At 33.5% G+C, this 20,411-nt stretch overlaps 1 protein-coding gene and 1 long non-coding RNA gene across 2 annotated transcripts; one reads left to right on the top strand and one right to left on the bottom strand.

Annotated features, from left to right (window-relative positions):
- The first annotated feature begins 1,608 nt into the window (after nucleotides 1-1,608).
- On the top strand, nucleotides 1,609-19,492 carry LOC125072620 (acetylcholine receptor-like protein cup-4). The gene is made up of 12 exons (XM_047683253.1): nucleotides 1,609-1,793; nucleotides 12,371-12,577; nucleotides 12,853-12,984; nucleotides 13,334-13,495; nucleotides 14,966-15,156; nucleotides 15,968-16,074; nucleotides 16,886-17,017; nucleotides 17,503-17,608; nucleotides 18,116-18,311; nucleotides 18,574-18,720; nucleotides 18,935-19,095; nucleotides 19,222-19,492. The coding sequence occupies exons 1-12, from the start codon at nucleotides 1,706-1,708 to the stop codon at nucleotides 19,432-19,434; spliced, it is 1,842 nt and encodes a 613-aa protein (XP_047539209.1). The 5' UTR covers nucleotides 1,609-1,705; the 3' UTR covers nucleotides 19,435-19,492.
- On the bottom strand, nucleotides 5,759-10,583 carry LOC125072622. Its single transcript, XR_007119967.1, has 3 exons — nucleotides 10,309-10,583; nucleotides 10,101-10,224; nucleotides 5,759-9,678 (listed from the first exon to the last, which is right to left on the bottom strand). It is a non-coding gene; the product is annotated as an uncharacterized LOC125072622 (long non-coding RNA).
- Nucleotides 19,493-20,411: the final 919 nt, after the last annotated feature.

Here is a 20,411-nt window from a genome sequence, read left to right as displayed (position 1 = left end):
AATTTGTACTGTTGCGATTAAAATTCCAATCGAATATAGTCCATAAGTCATATACAAACAAGGACGTATTTTTGGTCAAGATGAGATTATTACTTTTGATTTCAACACGTGATGCCATGGGTACAAAAATCCGCTTGATTTTGTTTCTATTAACACTGGAAATCGTTGTTTTATAGGTATATAATTGGTGGTTATCCTACCTTAGAATTTACTTAGAGTCAAAAAGGAATGCATATAGAGACCATTGAATGTGATCAGTCCTAGTCAAAGGTAAGACGATGAGTCTAAGCACTTTGATGCAGTACACGCGTTTCGCTGACCTTCACCCAAATAATTTGTCTGTGCCATTGGGCGGTTAATAGCCAGGACTACTAGAGTTACATTTTGAAGGACATACCTCTCCTACTCACACTGAGTATCCTGAAAGACATAACCAAGCAACTCAAATCATTCCTCAAGGGCTTGTACTGAATTATCGGTCTCGTAAATAAGATATTGCCGTACTGTGTACTTTACATAGTATTTTAAATAAATTCGTAATAGTATTGAATTTTTTAAATATACCTGTATTCCGAACTCATCTCATCTTTCGCTCTGTGGTAATGAAATAAACTGTGAGAAAACCTACGTATTTCGAAATGAATTCTGACACGATAGTAATTTTAATGAATGTAAGTATGCTTTTTAATTACGCGTCTACAATGTGTGGATTTATTCATATTATCAAATAAAGTTAAATATTTTGTTTGTTTGTTTATTTTTTAACTCCAACTTTCAAAGCGAGTGAACTCACGCGGAGCAACTAGTTAACTATATTTTCCCCGCTTGCTGGGCAAAATAGCCAGAAACAAAAGAATTTGTAACTTATGTAAACAAACACTGCATAATATTGTAGTTTAAATTTTATTTAGCCTTCGTTGCGCAAACAAAAGTTAAGTAGATGCAAATAAAGGAAATAAATTCGGATACTGCTACCGGTGTTCTATGCATAAAATATTTTATTTGAAACGTTGAATTTGAAATATATAATTTTTATAATAAATCGCTATCTGAGGATAAGATACGTACAATAAATTAAATATTTTTGCTACAATATGACATCGTACTGTTATTTATCACACGTCCGCCCCGATAACCACGACTACACTTCCTCTGGGATTCGCGTGCTTTGCAACGGTTGTAACACCATGGTTTGTGATTATTTTAATAAATCTATTTGTTTCTCTGTAGTTATGACAGTAAAATTTTAAAGTTAATTGGATTCACGTAATTCTATGTAACTTATTGCATAATGTTTTTCGTTGTGCACGTTTTGTTAAATATTATTATTAAACATATTTATTAAGTGTGAATATGTTATTTTTATATTTTATTTCCTGTTATATTTTTTTTATTGTTGTAGTCATAAAATGTCGATAGATTAAATAGAAAAGAAAGTTTTTCTAAATTAACACATGGAATCTATTCCCTCCTTTTTTCTTTTGTAATAATATTCGTTGCCACCCATAATGTGTAGTCATAAAAAAGAACAAAGACAGAGTCGAGTTGTATCGCCGATGTAACGCACACGATGCTTTCATGTGTGTCGTCTGTATACTTCTGAACTAATAATTCTACTGGATAGTGGCTTTAATTACAGCCGCCGCATTTATAAGAGGAAAAATATTTTCAATTAAAAAAAGTGTTGTGATTTTTATAAGTGATAATGAAGTGGATTTCATTGTTGTGTTTAAAATTATTTATAATTACGAGTTCTGTTCAAACGGATTCAAATTTCACATTTACGTATGATAGTGAGTATTACTATAATTAGAATTCGTGATGTAATATATATATATATATATATATATACCTTATACGTATATTTTATTGTGTCTTTATTAACATTTTCAAGCGGGAAGCGTTTGTTTGAATTGATTAATCTTAAGATCTACCAAACTGATTGAACTTGCGTTTTACACTCCATTTCTAGAGTAAGGTTATATATTTTACAATATCACGCTACGATCTCCATGGGGTGGAGTAGCGTATAAGCATCAAAAAATATTTGAGGTTCGTTTTTAATTGTTTGTTATACATGTCGTTTGCTAAAGGTTCATTAATTTATTTATACAAGACTTTATTGTATAACACAAAATGTATAAAGTACAAAAGCTATCTTACTTAATATTGAATTTTAACCGTATATTCATAAACAATATTAAAATTTATCATATTAATAATCAAAATAAATCATATCGCTAGACTCAGCGTAAATAGGAACATTCATGACATATATGTACTTCCTGTTCTTCTAGATTTAATGAGTTTATTATTACACATTAGTGCTCAAGACTACTTATTATAGGCTACTTTTTTATGCCTAACCGATCCGAAGAACGTGAGCGAAGTCACAGGAGACAACTGGTATAATATATGTGAAACACTTGATATCAAAAATTTATAATTTACTAAGAGCGAATCGTGCCAGTGCTTGAGCTATTTCACTTCGCTTTACTTCAAAACGGTTTATAGATTACTGCTTTTGTTGGCTTTAGATATTCATAAAGTAATAACTTTTAGTCATATCATAATTCAGTAAAATATTTATTACATGACTACCCTTAAAAGGAGTGTAATGTTTTCAGGGTTCATGTATGTAATATGTATGAATGAGAGTGAGTCTTTATTCCACGATGGCGCTTAAATGTCTGAATATATTTTGATATATGTTGTATAGTAGGAATCCATACATCATAGAGTTAGACTTGTTATAAATTAATTCACTGAGAGCAGCCGTGTTTTTAATTTTCAAGAATCGTTTCATTCAATTGACTAATTATGACGATATTATTACAAAAATATTCTCGCTGCTATATCTACTTAAAATAATGTTCACAAGAAGGAAAAATAAAAAATAATAATAAAATGTTTCGTCTAAAGATTTCCGAATTGCATACACGCGATCGGAAATGCGGAATCTAAATTTGAAAATATTCACCATCTAAAATATCGTTTCAATTTACTGAGTCAATTGATGACATGACAGTTGCTTTGGTGTAGAGACCCTGAGGACCTAGGTTTATACCGTGGGTCGAACTAATAAAAATGTATTAGGTTGTTCTGTCATGAAACCATCAATAGCAGTCCGGAATCAATACCATCTACCACTTACCATCAGGTGACCCATATGCTCGTCCGCCAACCAATGCCATAAAAAAAATTAATTTAAAAATATGAGCGATTTAAAAATTAGTCTGATTTCCCAAGATATAATAAAATTACCATTAATAGTTAATGTCATTGCTTCAAGTCTATTCGAATCGAACTTTTTCAAGTGGAAACTTCGAGACCGGTTCCAAGTTCGTAGTCTTGGAAATGAGCATTTAAATTTCGTGAAGCGATCGCTCAGATCATTTCAATTATTCAAAATGGCTTGATCAGTTTCAACGTATACGATCTTATAAATCATTGAAACTTTGTCTTGAATTGTATAGATTTTAATTTTATTTATGTAAATGAGCTGAGTTGGCGCAGTGGCCAGAACACGTGAAATTTTAACCGAAGATTGTTAGTTCATATCCGTGCATGTACCGCTTAATTTTGATTCATACTCGTGCTCAACTGTGAAGGAAAACTGTTTGAGGAGATCTGAATTTGTCAAATATTCTATTCCATTCATGCATCGGAACAGCGTGATGGAATAAATTCCAAAAAAACCTTCATCACAAGAGAAGAAGCAAAACAGAACTTTATATAATTGTATTATTCGTAATATCTAATTCACCTGAAGGAATACACGAACTAACACAAAACTATCTTTTACGGATACTTTATCTTTTAAATAGATTAGTTTTGTGCATGCGATGCAGACTTATCTAATTTACTTATCGAATGGATCGTTAATCGTTAATTTGCGACTTGTTACTAAACCATTAGTGTACGTTTACATTTAGTTTGTAATAATATAATTACGAAATCAATACCTTGTAAACCATATTAGTAGTGACGATTATTACTTTGTGTATTGATATTAGAATCTATTGAATATTCACTAATGAATAATAAGGATAGGACAATTTAGTCTTAGTATAGTATCATATAACAAACAAGTATTCTTTATAGTACTTATGATATACGTAGCAATAATGAGCCGAGATGGCACAATGATTGGAACGCGTACATCTTAACCGATGCTTGCGGGATCAAACGCAGGCAACCACCACTGAATTTTCATGTGCTTAATTTGTGTTTCTTCGTATATATATATGTATGTATAATTTCAATGAAATCCTAACACTGTTTCGCATTGGAGCAGCGTGGCGGAATAAGTTCCAAACCTTCTTCTCAAAAGGGAAACGAGTCCTCAACCCAGTACTGGGACATTAAAAGGCTGACTTTACTTTACTTTTACAATAATAACAATTTTGTTACTTAATATTGAATTTAAACGACGTGGGAGTGCTTACACGTGTGTCACAATATATTCACAAACAATATTAAAATTTATGACATTAATAATCAAATTCGATCATTTCGATAGAATCAGTTTATATATAAACAATTATGTTCTCCTATACAACAGGTTTAATGAGATCATTACACACTAGTGCTCAAGACTGTTTATTCTTCTTGGGTTAAAGTATTCGTTTCTTAAATAAGATTACCTTAAATACTTAACTTTGCCTATAAATAAATTTAAGCCTTGCATTAAAATAAATTTATTTCACTTACTCAAATAAATAAACTGAAAATGAACGATTGCTGTTGTTCAGTAAGAAGTAAAGGAATGAAGATTCTTGATAGTTGCAGTATTTTCATAGCAGGATTGTGACAGTTATTAAAAAGTACTTCCAGAAATTGACGACCTCCGTGGTCGAGTAGTGTGTACACCGGTTTTCATGGGTACGCCACTCCGAGGTCCCGGGTTCGATTCCCGGCCGAGTCAATGTAGAAAAAGTTCTTCAGTTTTCTACGATGTCTTGGGTCTGGGTGTTTGTGGTACCGTCGTTACTTCTGATTTCCATAACACAAGTGCTTTAGCTACTTACATTGGGATCAGAGTAATGTATGTGATGTTGTCCAATATTATTTATTTATATTGGTGACAATAGTCTCTCTGTATATTTTCAAACAAATAAAATAAAAAGAGTTGGATATTGTTCTAAAAAGTTTATTTAAACATTTACGTGAGTTTGACAAAGTGAGTGAAATATTATAAGACTGATACAAGTGTATAGCTTGTGATATAAGTGTCTCTTAAGTGTCTCTTAACGGATACAACAATCAGCTGTTCAAATAGCGAATGCGCAGGTACCCCCACAAAAAAGAAAAAACAAACAAACAAAGCCAAAAACACAACTTATACATCTAACGATTCGTGCATTATTCGTATATATTCACATCACTCATACACTTTAATTGAATCTTATTAAATTAATACCACTTAATTGATTAACAATTGTTACTCATCTCATTGTGCCATCTATCGGATATTCAAAGTACTACGATATATTTAAATAATGGCTAACAAATGTAATCAATGCGGCAAGTTCCTCTCAACAACAGATGGCGCTAAATGCAATAAATGCAGTTCGGTATTCCATCGTTCGTGTGTCAATATAAGCCCCGACTCTCGCCTCCCTGCGCGGTGGATGTGTCGTCTCTGCCGTGGACTTGATACCAAAAATAAGCCTTCTGCTGAATCGCCTACTGAAGAGCTATTTATAGACGCCAATGCGGTAGATAAAAGCTCTGCAGGATCATTGGCTTAGGAAATCAGGCTGCTAAGAATAGAGCTCATCACAGTTACGCGGGAGATGACTTCTTTCAGGCTGGAGTTAGGAAGGCTAAACGAAAATATGGCTGAGTTCAACAAAAGGGTGGACAAGGTTGAAGACCGTATGACGTCCTTAGAGGAAAAATGCCTTAAAATAAATGAAGAGGGTAGTAATTCACAAATTAATGAAACAATAGCGTCATTGAAAGCAGAGATTAATGATAGAGAACAGAGTACATTGCTGAATGACGTTCAAATATCAGGAGTTCCAGAACAGAAGGGTGAAAATGTGGTGCACCTAACTCAAGCCATCTTCAGGAAACTGGGCATGACACTCGACCCTCGCGACATCGTCAGTGCCGAACGTGTCGGACTTCGACACCAATTGTCGCCAAACGAAGATCGACGACCGCGACTTGTCGTGGTGCGATTTGCGCGGCGGTCTTTGCGCGACGATTTAATAAAGTCGGCGCGGGTGCGACGCGGAATTGATACGTCTGGCATCATTGACGGCAACCCCTCCCGAGTCTATATAAACGAACATCTTACACGAGCTAACCGCCTCCTCTTTTATAAGGCCAGAGAAGAGGGAAAACGTCATGGTTGGCGTTACATATGGAGTCGCGACGGGAGAATATTCATGCGGCGCGAGACGGATGCAGCAGTTCAACGGGTACGTTCAGAAAACGATATCTGCAAAATTTTTGGCAAAAATTAAGTTCGTACATTCCGTTGTTATGTTTTCTTTTGGTAGACTTATTGTTTATGTATTGTAAACGACTTTTTTATTTTATTATGATTATTTGTATTTTTTATGTCTCTGTAATTAATGATGTTTTCAAGACTTTATTTCAATTTTATCATTTCACAATAATATTAAGTTTTGGGAGATGTGGTGGTATGTACAATGATAGCAACAGTGTCGTGGCCTTGTTCTGTATACTAAGATATATTATAGATAAGCTATGTATTATTTTATTTATTTATTTTTATAACAATTATCATTTTATTAACGCGTATGAAGCGGGGGTTGTACTGTATAATTACTCTCTAATTATTAATACTATAAAATTCATTATTTTACTCATATTCGTAATAATACATTTTATTTATTCTCATTTATCTATATATATTATCAAATGGTTAATATGAGCAATCTTAAATTTGGTTTATTCAACCCGGGCTCGCTTGGGTCACATCATGAGGAATTCATAGTATTAATGGAGCGTCATGAAGCCGATGTGATAGCCATTAATGAAACTTGGTTGCGTCCGGGAGAAGACGGCAGAGCACCTCATGTCCCAGGTTATCGATTACGTCATATACCGCGACCTATGGAGATACGATCAAGAGGTGGTGGTGTTGGCTTTTATATAAAATGTGGTATATCTGCGCGTACACTTGTGCATCCTGTTGTTCATTTGGTTGAACAAATGTGGATACTCGTAAAATTGAACGGCAAGACTATAGTTGTTGGAACGGCTTATCGCCCCCCCTGGTTGAATACTTCTGTTTTTTTTGATGCATTGTCAGAAACTATAAGTGCACTGCCTTATTACGATTGCTTATATTTATTAGGAGATTTCAACATCGATTATCTTAGAACTCATGAATATCAGAAACAAATCCTAGACACATTTTTATTGACTCACGGTTTGACACAACATGTTACGAATCCTACACATTTTACGACTAACAGTGAAACTTTAATAGATCTCATTTGCTCTAATACAAGAGTTGACAATATTGTAGTAGAACATATTGCAGAGCTTAGCGGCCATGCATTTGTATCTTGTGAAATAAATATTAAGAGAAATAAAAGTCCATCAAAGATCATAATGTTCAGACCGCTAAAAGATATTAACACAGAATGTCTCACAGATACACTTAATTTAGTTAATTGGCAGGACATATGCAAAATTGAGGACATTAATGAGATGGTAAGCCAGTTCACTGGTTACTTGCTATGGGTATTTGATGCTATCGCCCCTATTAAGATGGTTACCATCAAAGAGACTCACTACCCTTGGATTACATATAACATTAAATTGTTTATGAGACGTCGAGATGAAGCTCAAACTCAGGCAAGGTTGTCTAAAACAGATTTGCGTTTAAATTACTATAAAGACCTAAAACGACAAGTAGTACAGGCAATACATAGGGAGAAATCTGCATATTTTAATTTTCATATTAATTCCAATATTAAAAACTCAATTGTACTTTGGAAACACTTAAATAAAATTATACATATAAAACAGAAACACGACCAAAATATACCAGAACATCTTAATGACCCAACAATGATAAATAACTTCTTCCTTAATGTGCCAAGTAGTAGGGATCACGTTTCAATAGAAACAATGAATTTTTATGAATGTAACAAGTTTGGCACATCTGTTTTTTCATTATTGCCGACTAACGAAGTCGAAATTTTACAAATACTCCGCTCGTTGAAGTCTAAGGCCATAGGTGTGGACGGAATATCGTTAGACATGCTTTTATTGTCGTTACCACGTATTTTACCAGTTATAATTAAAATCTTAAATGCATCAATCGAAACAGGCACATTTCCGAATCTTTGGCAGACCGCGATAGTTAAACCCATTCCCAAGAAGGAGAGTGTTTGTGAACTTAAGGATCTACGACCTATTAGCATTTTACCATGCATATCCAAAATATTGGAAAGAATCGTATGTAACCAATTGACACGATTCTTAGAGAATAACAATGTATTACCACTTATGCAATCTGGATTTCGTAAACATCACAGCACTACAACTGCGCTACTGGATGTTACAGATAATGTACTATGCGGTATGGACGTAGGCGAGGGAACGATTCTTGTTTTATTAGATTTTTCTCGTGCTTTTGATACCATTGATAGAGCTCTGTTCTTGTCCAAACTAAAATATTACGGATTCAGTTTTCTAACAATTAAATGGTTTGCAAGTTATTTGAGTAATCGTGAACAAATGGTTGAGGTAGTTAATGGAAACGGTTCCCGGGTGCTTTCAGACTGTAGCACGGTTAATACAGGCGTTCCACAAGGCTCTATACTAGGACCAATTATCTTTGCGCTATATTGTGCCGACATTGTTAACAGCATTAAGCACTGCAAATACCACATTTACGCTGATGATATACAAATTTATATCTCGTTTAAGCCATCTGAAGCTAGCGTGGCTATTCAAAAATTGAATGATGATTTGAGTTATATTACGCAATGGTCAGAATCTCATAATCTCGTACTAAATCCCGACAAAACTAAGTATATCATATTAGGAACGAAGAAACAAATCAACCTAATTGGTAGCTTAAACCCTATCATACAAATTAAAGGTAAGAATATCGAGCGCGTTAAAGAAGTGCGAAACTTGGGTTTGTTGATTGATGAGGAATTGAGATTCGAAAAACACACCATTAATACAGTTCGTAATTGTTTTTACAGATTAAAAGTATTGTATAGGATAAGAGACGTTCTTAGTAAAGACATGCGAATTAAACTTTGTGATAGCCTGGTATTGTCTAAACTTAATTATGCTGATGCGGTTATAGGACCTAGACTGCACGCTCGCTCAAAAAACCTAATACAAAGAGTACAAAATGCATCTCTCAGGTACTGCTTCCAAATCCCGCCTCGCGCACATGTATCCCCATACCTTAATACCGCACGGATGATTAAGATGGAATACCGAAGGCAATTACATCTTGCTACCCTCCTATTTGGTGTTATTCAAAATAAAGCACCTTTATATCTGTATAGTAAGTTGAGTTGGGCAAAAGAAAGTAACAAAACATATCCCACGAGAGCGTCGTCTTATATGCTTAGCGTGCCTCTTCATCGATCAGCAGCCTTTCGTGGTAGTTTCCGCTATGCAGCGACGAAGTGCTGGAACAACCTGCCGCCTCCCCTTCGGATCCTGGAAACCATTAATATATTTCGCTTTAGATACAAATCATATTTACGTAATCTACAGCTTCAGTCATAATTTGTTTTTTATTATTTATTTATTTAATTTAGTTTAACTAGTATACAATAAATATTACATATAATTGCAGTATTCATATATCAAAATGACATATGTGTAGACCAAGTTGGTTTTATATGTATATATATATATTTTTTTTTTTTTTTTTTTTTTTTTTTCGTTATATGTATATTTTTTTTTTTTATTATTACAATACAAGTAGTGGTATATACAGATACTTTATAAACAACTTATCTATCTACTGGTACTACTTGCCTAAACATTAACATTTGTAATTTAACATTTATATATGTGTGTACATGTGTATATATAATTTAATTTAACATTTATTATAATTATTATTTATCTCTTACCTTAATGGTATGGCTCCGTAGCTTATGGCTCAGATTGGTCTAGCTATGCGCTGCTGCAAAGGCTGCTGTTCGTTTTCTCTTTTGGTTCGACTTCTTCGTGGTTGTACATATTGTACATATTGTGCTGTATGGTTTGAATGACAGGTAATAATATATTAAAGCATACAGTTGAGTTACGTAAGATATAATGATTAGATAATCAACTTACCGTCTTAACAATTTACAACTTCCGGATTAAGCTTATTAACTTTTATATTATATAGTTTTTTGTTTTATTTTGTATCTGTATACATTTCATTAAGGTAAACAGTAAATAGTTGAAAGTAATTCGAAATTTGAAGGTTGCGTGACAGCGTCGATCCACTGCCGGCGCGCGCGCCTCACTGATAAAACTTACACCATTAACCGACACCTTGCATTCCTTCCCCCGTCTCCCCCCGACCGATTAATTATTAGCTAATGGAACAAAAATTGCCATTTCCTATGGGGTCATAAATGATGTATGTATTTATATATTTAAAATTATATATTGTTATTATGTGTATATTAATATTGTAGTTTTTTTTTTTTTTATTTATTATTTTTATAATATATTGTCACAGCCCGTCACAATCACACAGGGTACCATTGAAAATCAGCGTTGGGTTCTTGGAACCCAACTTGGAAGCTGAATGGTAACCCTTAGGACACGTTAAGTATCATTGTGTTGTTTTGTATTGTTTTTGTTTTTTTTTTTGTAATTAAGTTAGTAGTTATAATTAGTTAATATCATTTTTTTTTATTATTTTTTGTTTTAAATTTTTATACTTTTTATCCTTTTTACTGTGTACCGTGTCCAAATAAACATTTCTTATTTCTTATTTTCTCTTATTTCTTATTTATTTATTTATTTATTTAGAAATATCACGTCGATTTACATACACCTATCCAATGAAATCTAAACGTATGTATATCTTTTTCTACGTAAAAAATCTTCACCTTTTTTTTCTCGTCTAAGGACCTTTTTTCTGTACTTTTATAAGTTGGCTGTTAGATAATGAGTTTAGACTTATACCAGTCTTTTGTATGGTATACATATGTAGATTTTTAAAAGCTTTTATTTAACTTGCAATATATGTAGATATGTTTGTTCGGATGGAAACTCACCTTTGAAGCAGATATCTTCATCCGATTGAGCTGAAATTTAGTGTACATGTTTCGTTTGGACGACAATGTTTGGTTAGCTGTGTGACGTCATTCTAAACGTCAAGATGGCGTCAAGATGGTGGACTAGTTATTTTACTCGTATTTAATCAGTTTGAAAATTTATAAATTCAAATTTGTCGAATAAATCTATTTAATTTACTTGTTTATCGACACAGTTAATACTCGCAACTAGGTCCCATATCATAAAATTGTGTAAAGTGAAAAGTTTATTTTATTCTTTTCAGCTCAAAATGTTAATTGTTGTAAATGGTTTACGCGTCGCTTATGCGATTGACTTATAAGTTTGTAGAGTAGTAGTAAAATATGTACATATTTTATTTGACTTGTGTAGTTTTTTTAAGCAGGGATATATTTTTTTTTATATTGGGCACTCGTGCCTGGCATTTTCTAGTAATTACTCTTAAGGCTTAGTTGATAGTCACTCAGAAGATTGACTATTAACGAATATCTTAAACTATAAGACTGACTTACTGATAATTTTGTGATGTTGTGACGGGGGCGCTGTAGTCTTTCAATCTTTATCTTCATCTGATTCATCTGCTCAGAGTTATGCTAGATAGATTAAGTAATTTGCTTTATAGGGATTGTACGGTTAAAAGTAACAGCCTGGTAACGTCCCACTCATTGGCTAAGGCCACCTCTTTCTTCCAGGCTACTCCAATGCTTGTTATTGACACATGTGCCAGACTTTCTTTGAAATTAGATACATGCAGGTTTCCTTATAACGTTTTCCTATACCACTGAGTACAAGATGTATTGTACCTAAACACTGATTTAGCACATGAAAGTTTAGTGGTGCTTGCCTGGGTTTGAAACCATAATCATCGGTTAAGATTCACGCGTTCTTAGTCCTAGACAACTCGGCCTAACTGGTCTAATATAATACTTAAATTTTCTACTTATCCGCAACTAAATTATAATAAAATATAATATATATTTTTAATTATTTCTAACAATATAATGCTTTACCGACCTGGTTATGATGCGTTATATTCATAGCTGACAGTTGATCTCCTCCATAGTTATATTTTAAATAATAAATAGAATTTAAATGATGCTTCTAGTGGCAATGCAGTGCAAAGAGCATATCTGCCAACACGGCTACAACTACGAGACGTTCTACCTCGTGGACTATGCGGACCGAAAAGCCGTTCGTTCAGATCCAAGTATTGTATTCGAAATGCATATTGCGATACTAGCAGCTAGTAATGGACATATTCTTTTGTCGACTGTACCTAAGCCAGATGCAACAGATCCGGTGTATGAAATTGGTAAGTTAGAAACATAATATCTTCTTTTATAATAATTAGTTAGACATGGAAATAAACCACTTCATACGAGTAAGTCAGTGTTGGTTGATTCTAGATAATCTTTATTTGTCAAAGACTTTCTAAACGTGAGATTTACGTTATTTGGTTTTACCACACTTTCACGGACTTCTAGTCTATTGTACGATACTCGGAGTACCGCAATTAGTAATTACCACTTGGTAGATTTCACTTGGTAATGATTATGTCAGGTTTTGTATGTGTTTTTATATATATAGTTGTCGGTGGTGGAGCAAATAAGTTCACGGAGCTGAGAGGAAATCTGAAAAGGAATGCACGAGCGTCCGCGAAGACTGTTGGCATTTTATCAACTGTTAACTTCAGGGCGTTCTACATAAAAATAACTGAAGGTAACCTATGTACATTCATAGCTTTACTCTTATCGGCTTTCATTTGATAAGGGTTATGATTTTTACTATGACTAGTCCAGGATATATAATATTATTAGCCTCAAATGTTTCCTCGTTCTCAAATCCGATGAGTCGACAAGTCCGACACATAAACAGAGTTCAGGTACATGACCAAAGGCTTTAGGAACTTTTTAAGATACGGGATAGAAAACATGATTATTTCCCATACTACGGGCTGCTACTGTTTATTCCGCAATAGTTTATTTTTTAAATCATTTAATTTATAGTACGACACATTTAACACACAAGAGTGTTTAATGAATAACTTTTTTTTTAATACTTATTATAGACGGCCTGATTGAGTTCGGACGAGAAGGTGAAATATTACCGATAATATCATATCAAGATATGAACCCACTGACTGTTCGATACTTTAGTTTTGCTGCTTGGAACGGAGTTGAGGCTAAATTTCTTTTTGATTGTCCAATACCTTTGGCTAATGGTTCTAGCGGTAAGTATCAATTAAAAATATATTTATATATACTAAAGTAACCGTCATGAGAAACTATAAATTTTGTAAGCAAGTGTTCAGGAGTTCACAACATTTGGACCAACAAAAAAAATGAATTATTAAGTAACGAATATTAATTAACATATATTATTTAAGAATAATTATTCGTCAGATTCATAAGTAAAATTAACAATAACAACCAGATCCGCGATAAATGCAAAGCGATGAAACAAACTCGTACGCATTCGAAACTCGAATGACGCGTTTATTTCAAAATGGCGTCCCGATAGTTTACAATCCCTGCGACGGACGCGTTCCGGTACCAAAAAACACAAACGATAGCGCTTTGCGTCGTTAAAATATGATCCGACTAAATTAAATAGGTTGTTACTTTCATATAACCCGTCTATATTTCATGTCGATTGAATATGGTCAATTTATTATTATCTCGCAGTATAAAATGTTTACTTAGTAAAAGATGTTTGTTTACATAATTTATAGCTTCTCGTGACGGGTACTTTAGTAAATTTCTTAATTCAAAGTCAAGATTTCAAATCAGTTATTAATATTGATGGATGTATAAATGTAATCATCGTCATCATCTAAGGTACTGCAGCCGTGGTTGGGCCTCCTCCTGGTAAAGTAGATTTCTTCATCTGGATTTTGGCTTTCTCCTTTCAGTTCTTCACACCAAATTAACGTAATATGAGTCGAAAATATTATGTCACAGCTTTGAGCTAACATAATTTCGGTTCTCTTCGTCCAGCCTGTCAAAAAAGTTAAAAATTTAAAAAAAAAATACGAATTTTAAAAATATATTTGATTGATCTCATGTTCCATGCTAGGAAATCTCTAACAATGCAGGCTCATATGACTCAATATTATATTTGACAGGCTTTTCTGTTGTTCTATTTTCAAACGCGAAAAATACGTGTGTCATTAAGTACCCAATTAAAATCGTCAAATATTTTGTTACATATGAATACTATGATGATGTTCTCCTGACCGATTTTGGCCACGGCAGTTGTTCAAATATGACTGCACCCTTTCTATTTGTTTATTTTACTTATTTATTATTTCTTTGTGGTATACAATAAAGTATACAGTAAAGTAAAGTAAGACAGCATATCTGACACAACCGGGAATAATTCAAGCGTAGAATACACGGCTTTGAGGTACTCTTCAAGGTACGGGAATGAGCTCACTTCTTACTTTCAGACACTGGGCTGCTACTAAGTTGCTTTATAGGAATAACCTTTATTGAACCGACCCAGAGTTTAGACCCAGGACCTTGAAATCTGCGTCCTTATTAGCTAACCTATTGGCTGCTTGTATTCTTGACTGCCTTCCTATTGGCTGCTTAATCTGTTGATCAACAAGATAGTCTTGAATAAAAATATTAGTAATATAAGATTATAAGTTTGTGATACTACTTGAATATTGAAAATGATATAATTACATAACTTACAGTCACGCCTAGTTCTCAAGCAGTTGAACCAAAACTTACCAACTCAGAGAGACTCCTGCGAACTCTACTATTAAACAAAGATCCATACCAACCACCGAGACCAAAATTCACTGTCAACATTGGAGTGAAAGTAACGAGCATAATGTATGACGCATTTGAATCTAAATTGAGCACTGCTGTGTCTATCGTTCGGGTAAGTTTAAATGTCAGATAGGTAGATAAAACTATATTGTATTGAAGGTGTCGTAGGACACCCAGTTGGAGCGAAGTTGTTTTCGCAATAAATTAAATAAACACAATGTAATAAATTAACAACCTTGCGAATATATATATAGCAATATATAACATTATTAAAACAATCTTAAAATAAAAATATATAAAATCGTACATGAGAGAAAGAGAGGGAAAGTAAAGAAAGTAGCCTGGAGTAACGCTGTCTCCTTGCGTGACGATTTTTGCCAGTTCAATTTACTGTAAGCCGCTTAAGAGAACTTTGTTCCAAGAATAACAAATTATAAAGTCATTAATATATTTCCTTAAAATACAAAACGAGTATTTAGACAACATGTGCCGAAATGGCCCAATAGTTATAACGCGTGCATCTTAACCGATGATTGCGGGTTCAAATCCAGGCAAGCACCACTGAGTTTTCATGTGCTTAATTTATGTTTATAATTCACCTCGTGCACGGCGGGGAAGAAAGACATGGTGAAAAAATCTTTATGTGTTTTATTTCAACGAAATTTTGCCACAAGTGTATACACCAATCCGCATTCGAGCAGTGTGCTGGAATATGCTCCAAACCAACTCCTCAAAAGGGAAAGGAGGCCTTAGCCCAGCTATGGGAAAATTACAGGCTGTTAATATTATGGAGTATTTAGGCTCCCACTAAGATTATAATTGTAATTATGCGTATATTATAATAACAAATTTGCTTGTTTTTCTTTATATCCTAGCAATTTAGGTACTACTAATTTCATCCAAAAGATCATACTTATTTTTAGAAATGGACCGATGATAGTATGGCCTGGAATCCAAGTAAATTCAACGGAACGACGTATCTTACGTTTCGGCAGGGGCAGATATGGAGCCCAACTTTATCAGTTTTCAAGTAATATAACATTTCACTTGGTTATTTTTTTGCAAAGTTAATTAGAAATTATCAGGATAAGATCCGCTTTGCCCAAACCCGCCTGGGTAGGTCATCACAATTACTGTGATCATAAATATTAGCAGTATTTAGTATTGTAACGGTGTGCAAACCAGTTTAACTATATGCACAAGTCACATGACTTCTTTTTTCCAAGGTCAGTGCCACCTTGACGATGTAAGGGATGTATTACTTCTTAGAGTGCCAATGTCCATAGGCAACAATGACCACTTACCATTAGATGGCTCATTTATACTTATACAGGAGAGGGTAATGTTGATTTGGAATAGAAGAAAAATGAAAAGTAATAGTGTATATGATGATATAATTACCTTGATGTCTATGAAAAGGTATTGGCACCGTTTAAATAATTGAGCATCTTACTGTTTTCTACCAGATTATATTTATTCAAGCAATTGAATGCGTCACAAAATAGTAAGTAGTCATTTTTACTCATACTCGTAGACAGGTGCATGACAATGCACTCGCCATTGAATTACAATTCAAAGGGTCTAACATATATTTTGCTCTCATAATAACACTGGCACGCAGATTTTTCAAAGTGAAACATAAGAATACGAAATGTTGTTGTTTGGGGGTAGAATAATTGACGGGTGCTGGGAGAAAGAAGTTGTGACACAACTTGTTTTTCTATTAAATAATGGTTGGAGGATATAATTTACTGAGTTTCTTGGTGATTTGGTAAGATATACATTTTTATTTAATTGAATCTTGTTGTATTATTAAAAGAATGTTAAATTTTACATTTCAGCTCTGATTCGATCAGTATGCTAGATGCTAAGAATCAAGAATTGATATATATGGTGAATAGCGGCGAGGCGACCCTACACATGCAGACATCGATTCAGACTTGGTGCTTTGATTACGATAATACGATAACAAAGTGAGTAATTAACTCTAGGTTCCTGCCTCGTGGTCATTATTTGTATAGTCGATGGGTTTTTTTTCCATTTTATTAAGGCATTAAGTTAAAGAACAATGAAAGATAAGTTTGTTTAATGATAACCGACGGGCAATTTTATTTTACTTTTTAATTTCATTTAAGTAACATCATGTGATATTTATACTGCTGGGCCAAAGCACACGTTACGGAGAAGGTTTTAGTGGATCATGCTACCAAGCTGTACATATACACGTGACAGATTTCTTGAGACATTCCAATTCATAGCAGTTTATTTTCAGCGCCTTCGGTTAAGAAGTGTTTCATCCCCTTTTTTTTACGAAGGGAACTTTATAATGCTGATCCTCCATGCCTCCAAGTCACGTAGTAGACTTTTCCTCTGAGAAGGGAAGAGAGTGGTCTAAATCCTGAGTTACTTCATATAATACGGCTTAATAAATGTTAATAAATGTATTTGATTAATTTAGATGGCCACGTGATGAGTACCTGTGTACAATAGTTTTGGAACCTTGGGAACTTCATGATCAGATAGTTCTAAGGCAATTAGATGCTAATAGTGATGCCATGAAAGCGGTAAGGTTCTAATTATAATTAACATAATTGATTAAAATTTAAGTTTTTTTTAAAAATATTGATTGAAATATATAAACACTATAATATATTAATTTGTGAATAGTATTTAATGTCTTAACCGACGAATGATTGTCAACCTTGAATTTTAAAACTCTATATTTAAATAAATTTATATATTTTTTTTTATTAAGTGTATATATAAAATAAAAGTAAATAACTTTAGGTTAAGCCTGTCTTTTGGTAGATGTCATCCACTCAATACATATTCCAATGCCAAGAAGCAATGCTTAGTATTGCTGTGTTTTGGCCTGAAAGGTAAGTCAGCCAGTGCAATTACAGGTACAAGTGACAAAAATTTTAATTTCCAAGATAACGCCCAGTTTACGATGTAAATAATGTATAATATACCTTATTATCAGGTGACGGATTTGACCGTCCGATAATTTATATTATTTATATATAAAAATGTACAAATTTTCTTCGCAATGAAATACCAAAATTCCTCAGTTCACAGTGATTGATGACGTTGTACAAAACGGTTGGGATGTGAGTACTCACCAGTACGTAGTAAATTCATCAGCCTGGAACCAAATTTATACCTTCGACGATAATAGTACTCGTCTCAATGACAGATATATCATCAACGTCAGCTTGAAACGACGAGCTACTTCATATAACATTGTTTTCTATACGCCTTTATTAGGTGAGATAATTTGATAATATTTGGAGACATAAAGTATTGACAATATAAATTAAGGTATTAATTTGTGTTTTTGTTGTCTTATTGTTCATGAACGCATTTTTCGACTCTGTATTTATAAAAATGCTTAAAATTATATATAAAATAAAAAATCACAATTAGCTGTATCATCAAAGAAACATTCAAAACTTGGGTAAAGAAATATAAAACCTTTTTTTATAGACATTTAATTCTAAATTTTTGTATTAAAGTATTTCCTTTACAGTACTCGTGACATTTGTTCTATTATCGTTCTGGAGTGAGCGCTTGAACATGAAGAGGGTTTGGTTCTATGGATGTTGCACTGTTGTTATTTGTATGGGTTTGTGCAACATTGATTTCTTGGTGCCCAGCCACACTGTGCCTACTATTAGTAAGTTCTTGTGTTTCATTATTACTTCTGCGAAGTTCTACGAAGCTTCAATATAGGAATATAATATACATGTGACAGAATTTGATCCGAATCATGCAGGTTTCCTTACGATGTTTTCCGTCACCACCAATCACGAGTTGAATAAAGTTATAAACATAAATGAAGTCCATCTTTGTCACCTCGTTTTTTTCACTAATGAAGGGAATATTTTCAGTGATTCTATATGTTGCGGTTTTGGGAGGAGTATTGTTAGCATTGCTAGTGCATGTAGCGTTGATGACGTCATTGGCCAAAAGAATTTGCAAGACAACCTTTATCCAGAATAACTTGACCTCACAGTGGTTTAGAGCGTTATTCTGCTTGCCACCTTTAAAGGTATATTTTAATTTATTGAAAAGTCAGTTTTAAAAATAAGAATTTAATATTTTTCTTAAGAATTATAAAAAAATTGAAAGAATAGACCTAAGCTCAACTAATGGTAATGAATATACTTTTTGTTAGGTATGTCAGATATATGAAACTGTGGACGAATGTTATACGAGGCAAGATGATGACGATTCAGGTGGGATGGGTTCAAGAAACGGTAACATAGAAGAGATGCAGAGCGACAATAAAGAATACAGCGAATCAATGGAAGTTGCAGAGGCCATAGACAAGTTGATGTTTTTTGTATACTCTATATCGTTTGCAATAATGCTTGCGTTACACTTCTGAACATTCATCGAGTATAACGTCTACTATTGTTCTGTAAAAAATATATATTTAAGAGTAAGATTATCTGATTTTTATTGAGGAATCGTAATATCCATTTAAGCAGGTGGATTTACTAACAATTTGATAAGTGGTACTACATTAGTTCCAAACTAAGTGCATCGAACAATGTTAAGTGATTGTGTTAGTCTAGTGTGTTCGCTGCATTATAGCAGAAACAAAAGATAGTAGAAGTGTTATAATGGCAGACGAATGAAACTTGTACACGACGTCGGAGGGTGTGAAGTTAATTCAGTGACTACGATATCTTTGACAAACGTCTGTCGAAATAATAACAAATTTAAATTTTCACACCTGATAATGTTATGTAAAATAAATGGGCAACGATTATAAAACAACTTTTAACAACGATTTATTGTACTCTAATGTATAAAACCTTTATATACTAGTATATGAAGTCTTTTGAAGTTCTATTATGGATGGATAAACTGATATAGCTAATTAATTTAATCACTATGTTTTTCTCAGGCAAGATTTTTCCAAGTGAATGGTCACTTTGAAGTTTCAATGACCTCTTGATCAAAGTAAAATTTAGTTTAAACAATAGTCTTAATTTTCATTAGCAAGCAAAGGTTTAAATTGATAATAGACTACTAATATATTATTTAAGTATATATATCTACATATGTATATACCCATTGTTGAGCAACGGCCTCCGCTGATTTCGAGGAGAAAGTTTTTCCACCACGCTGCTGCAATGTCGGTTTGTTGGCACATGTGGCAGATTTTTTTTACATTACACACATGCAGGTTTCCTCACGATATTTTTCTTAACTGTCGAGCACGAGATGAGTTATAAATACAAATTATGAGAATTCAGTGGTACTTGCCTGTACGCCTTATGGGCCACTGGCCCATCTACTGAAGGTACTTTTTTAATTCAATTATTTTTTCAATGAAATAGGTTAATTATATAGGTA

The sequence above is a fragment of the Vanessa atalanta genome, chromosome 22 (genome assembly GCF_905147765.1).
Source record: "Vanessa atalanta chromosome 22, ilVanAtal1.2, whole genome shotgun sequence".
In the NCBI taxonomy this organism is placed as follows: Eukaryota; Metazoa; Arthropoda; class Insecta; order Lepidoptera; family Nymphalidae; genus Vanessa; species Vanessa atalanta.
This window is presented reverse-complemented; position numbering and strand designations above follow the sequence as displayed.

Bases quoted from the DNA above. Each gene is read 5' to 3' on its own strand.
- LOC125072620 (XM_047683253.1), top strand. From the start codon at position 1,706: ATGAAGTGGATTTCATTGTTGTGTTTAAAATTATTTATAATTACGAGT. The intron at 1,794-12,370 runs GTGAGTATTACT...TGATGCTTCTAG, and splicing joins TTTCACATTTACGTATGATA to TGGCAATGCAGTGCAAAGAG. The intron at 18,312-18,573 runs GTGAGATAATTT...TTTCCTTTACAG, and splicing joins TTTCTATACGCCTTTATTAG to TACTCGTGACATTTGTTCTA.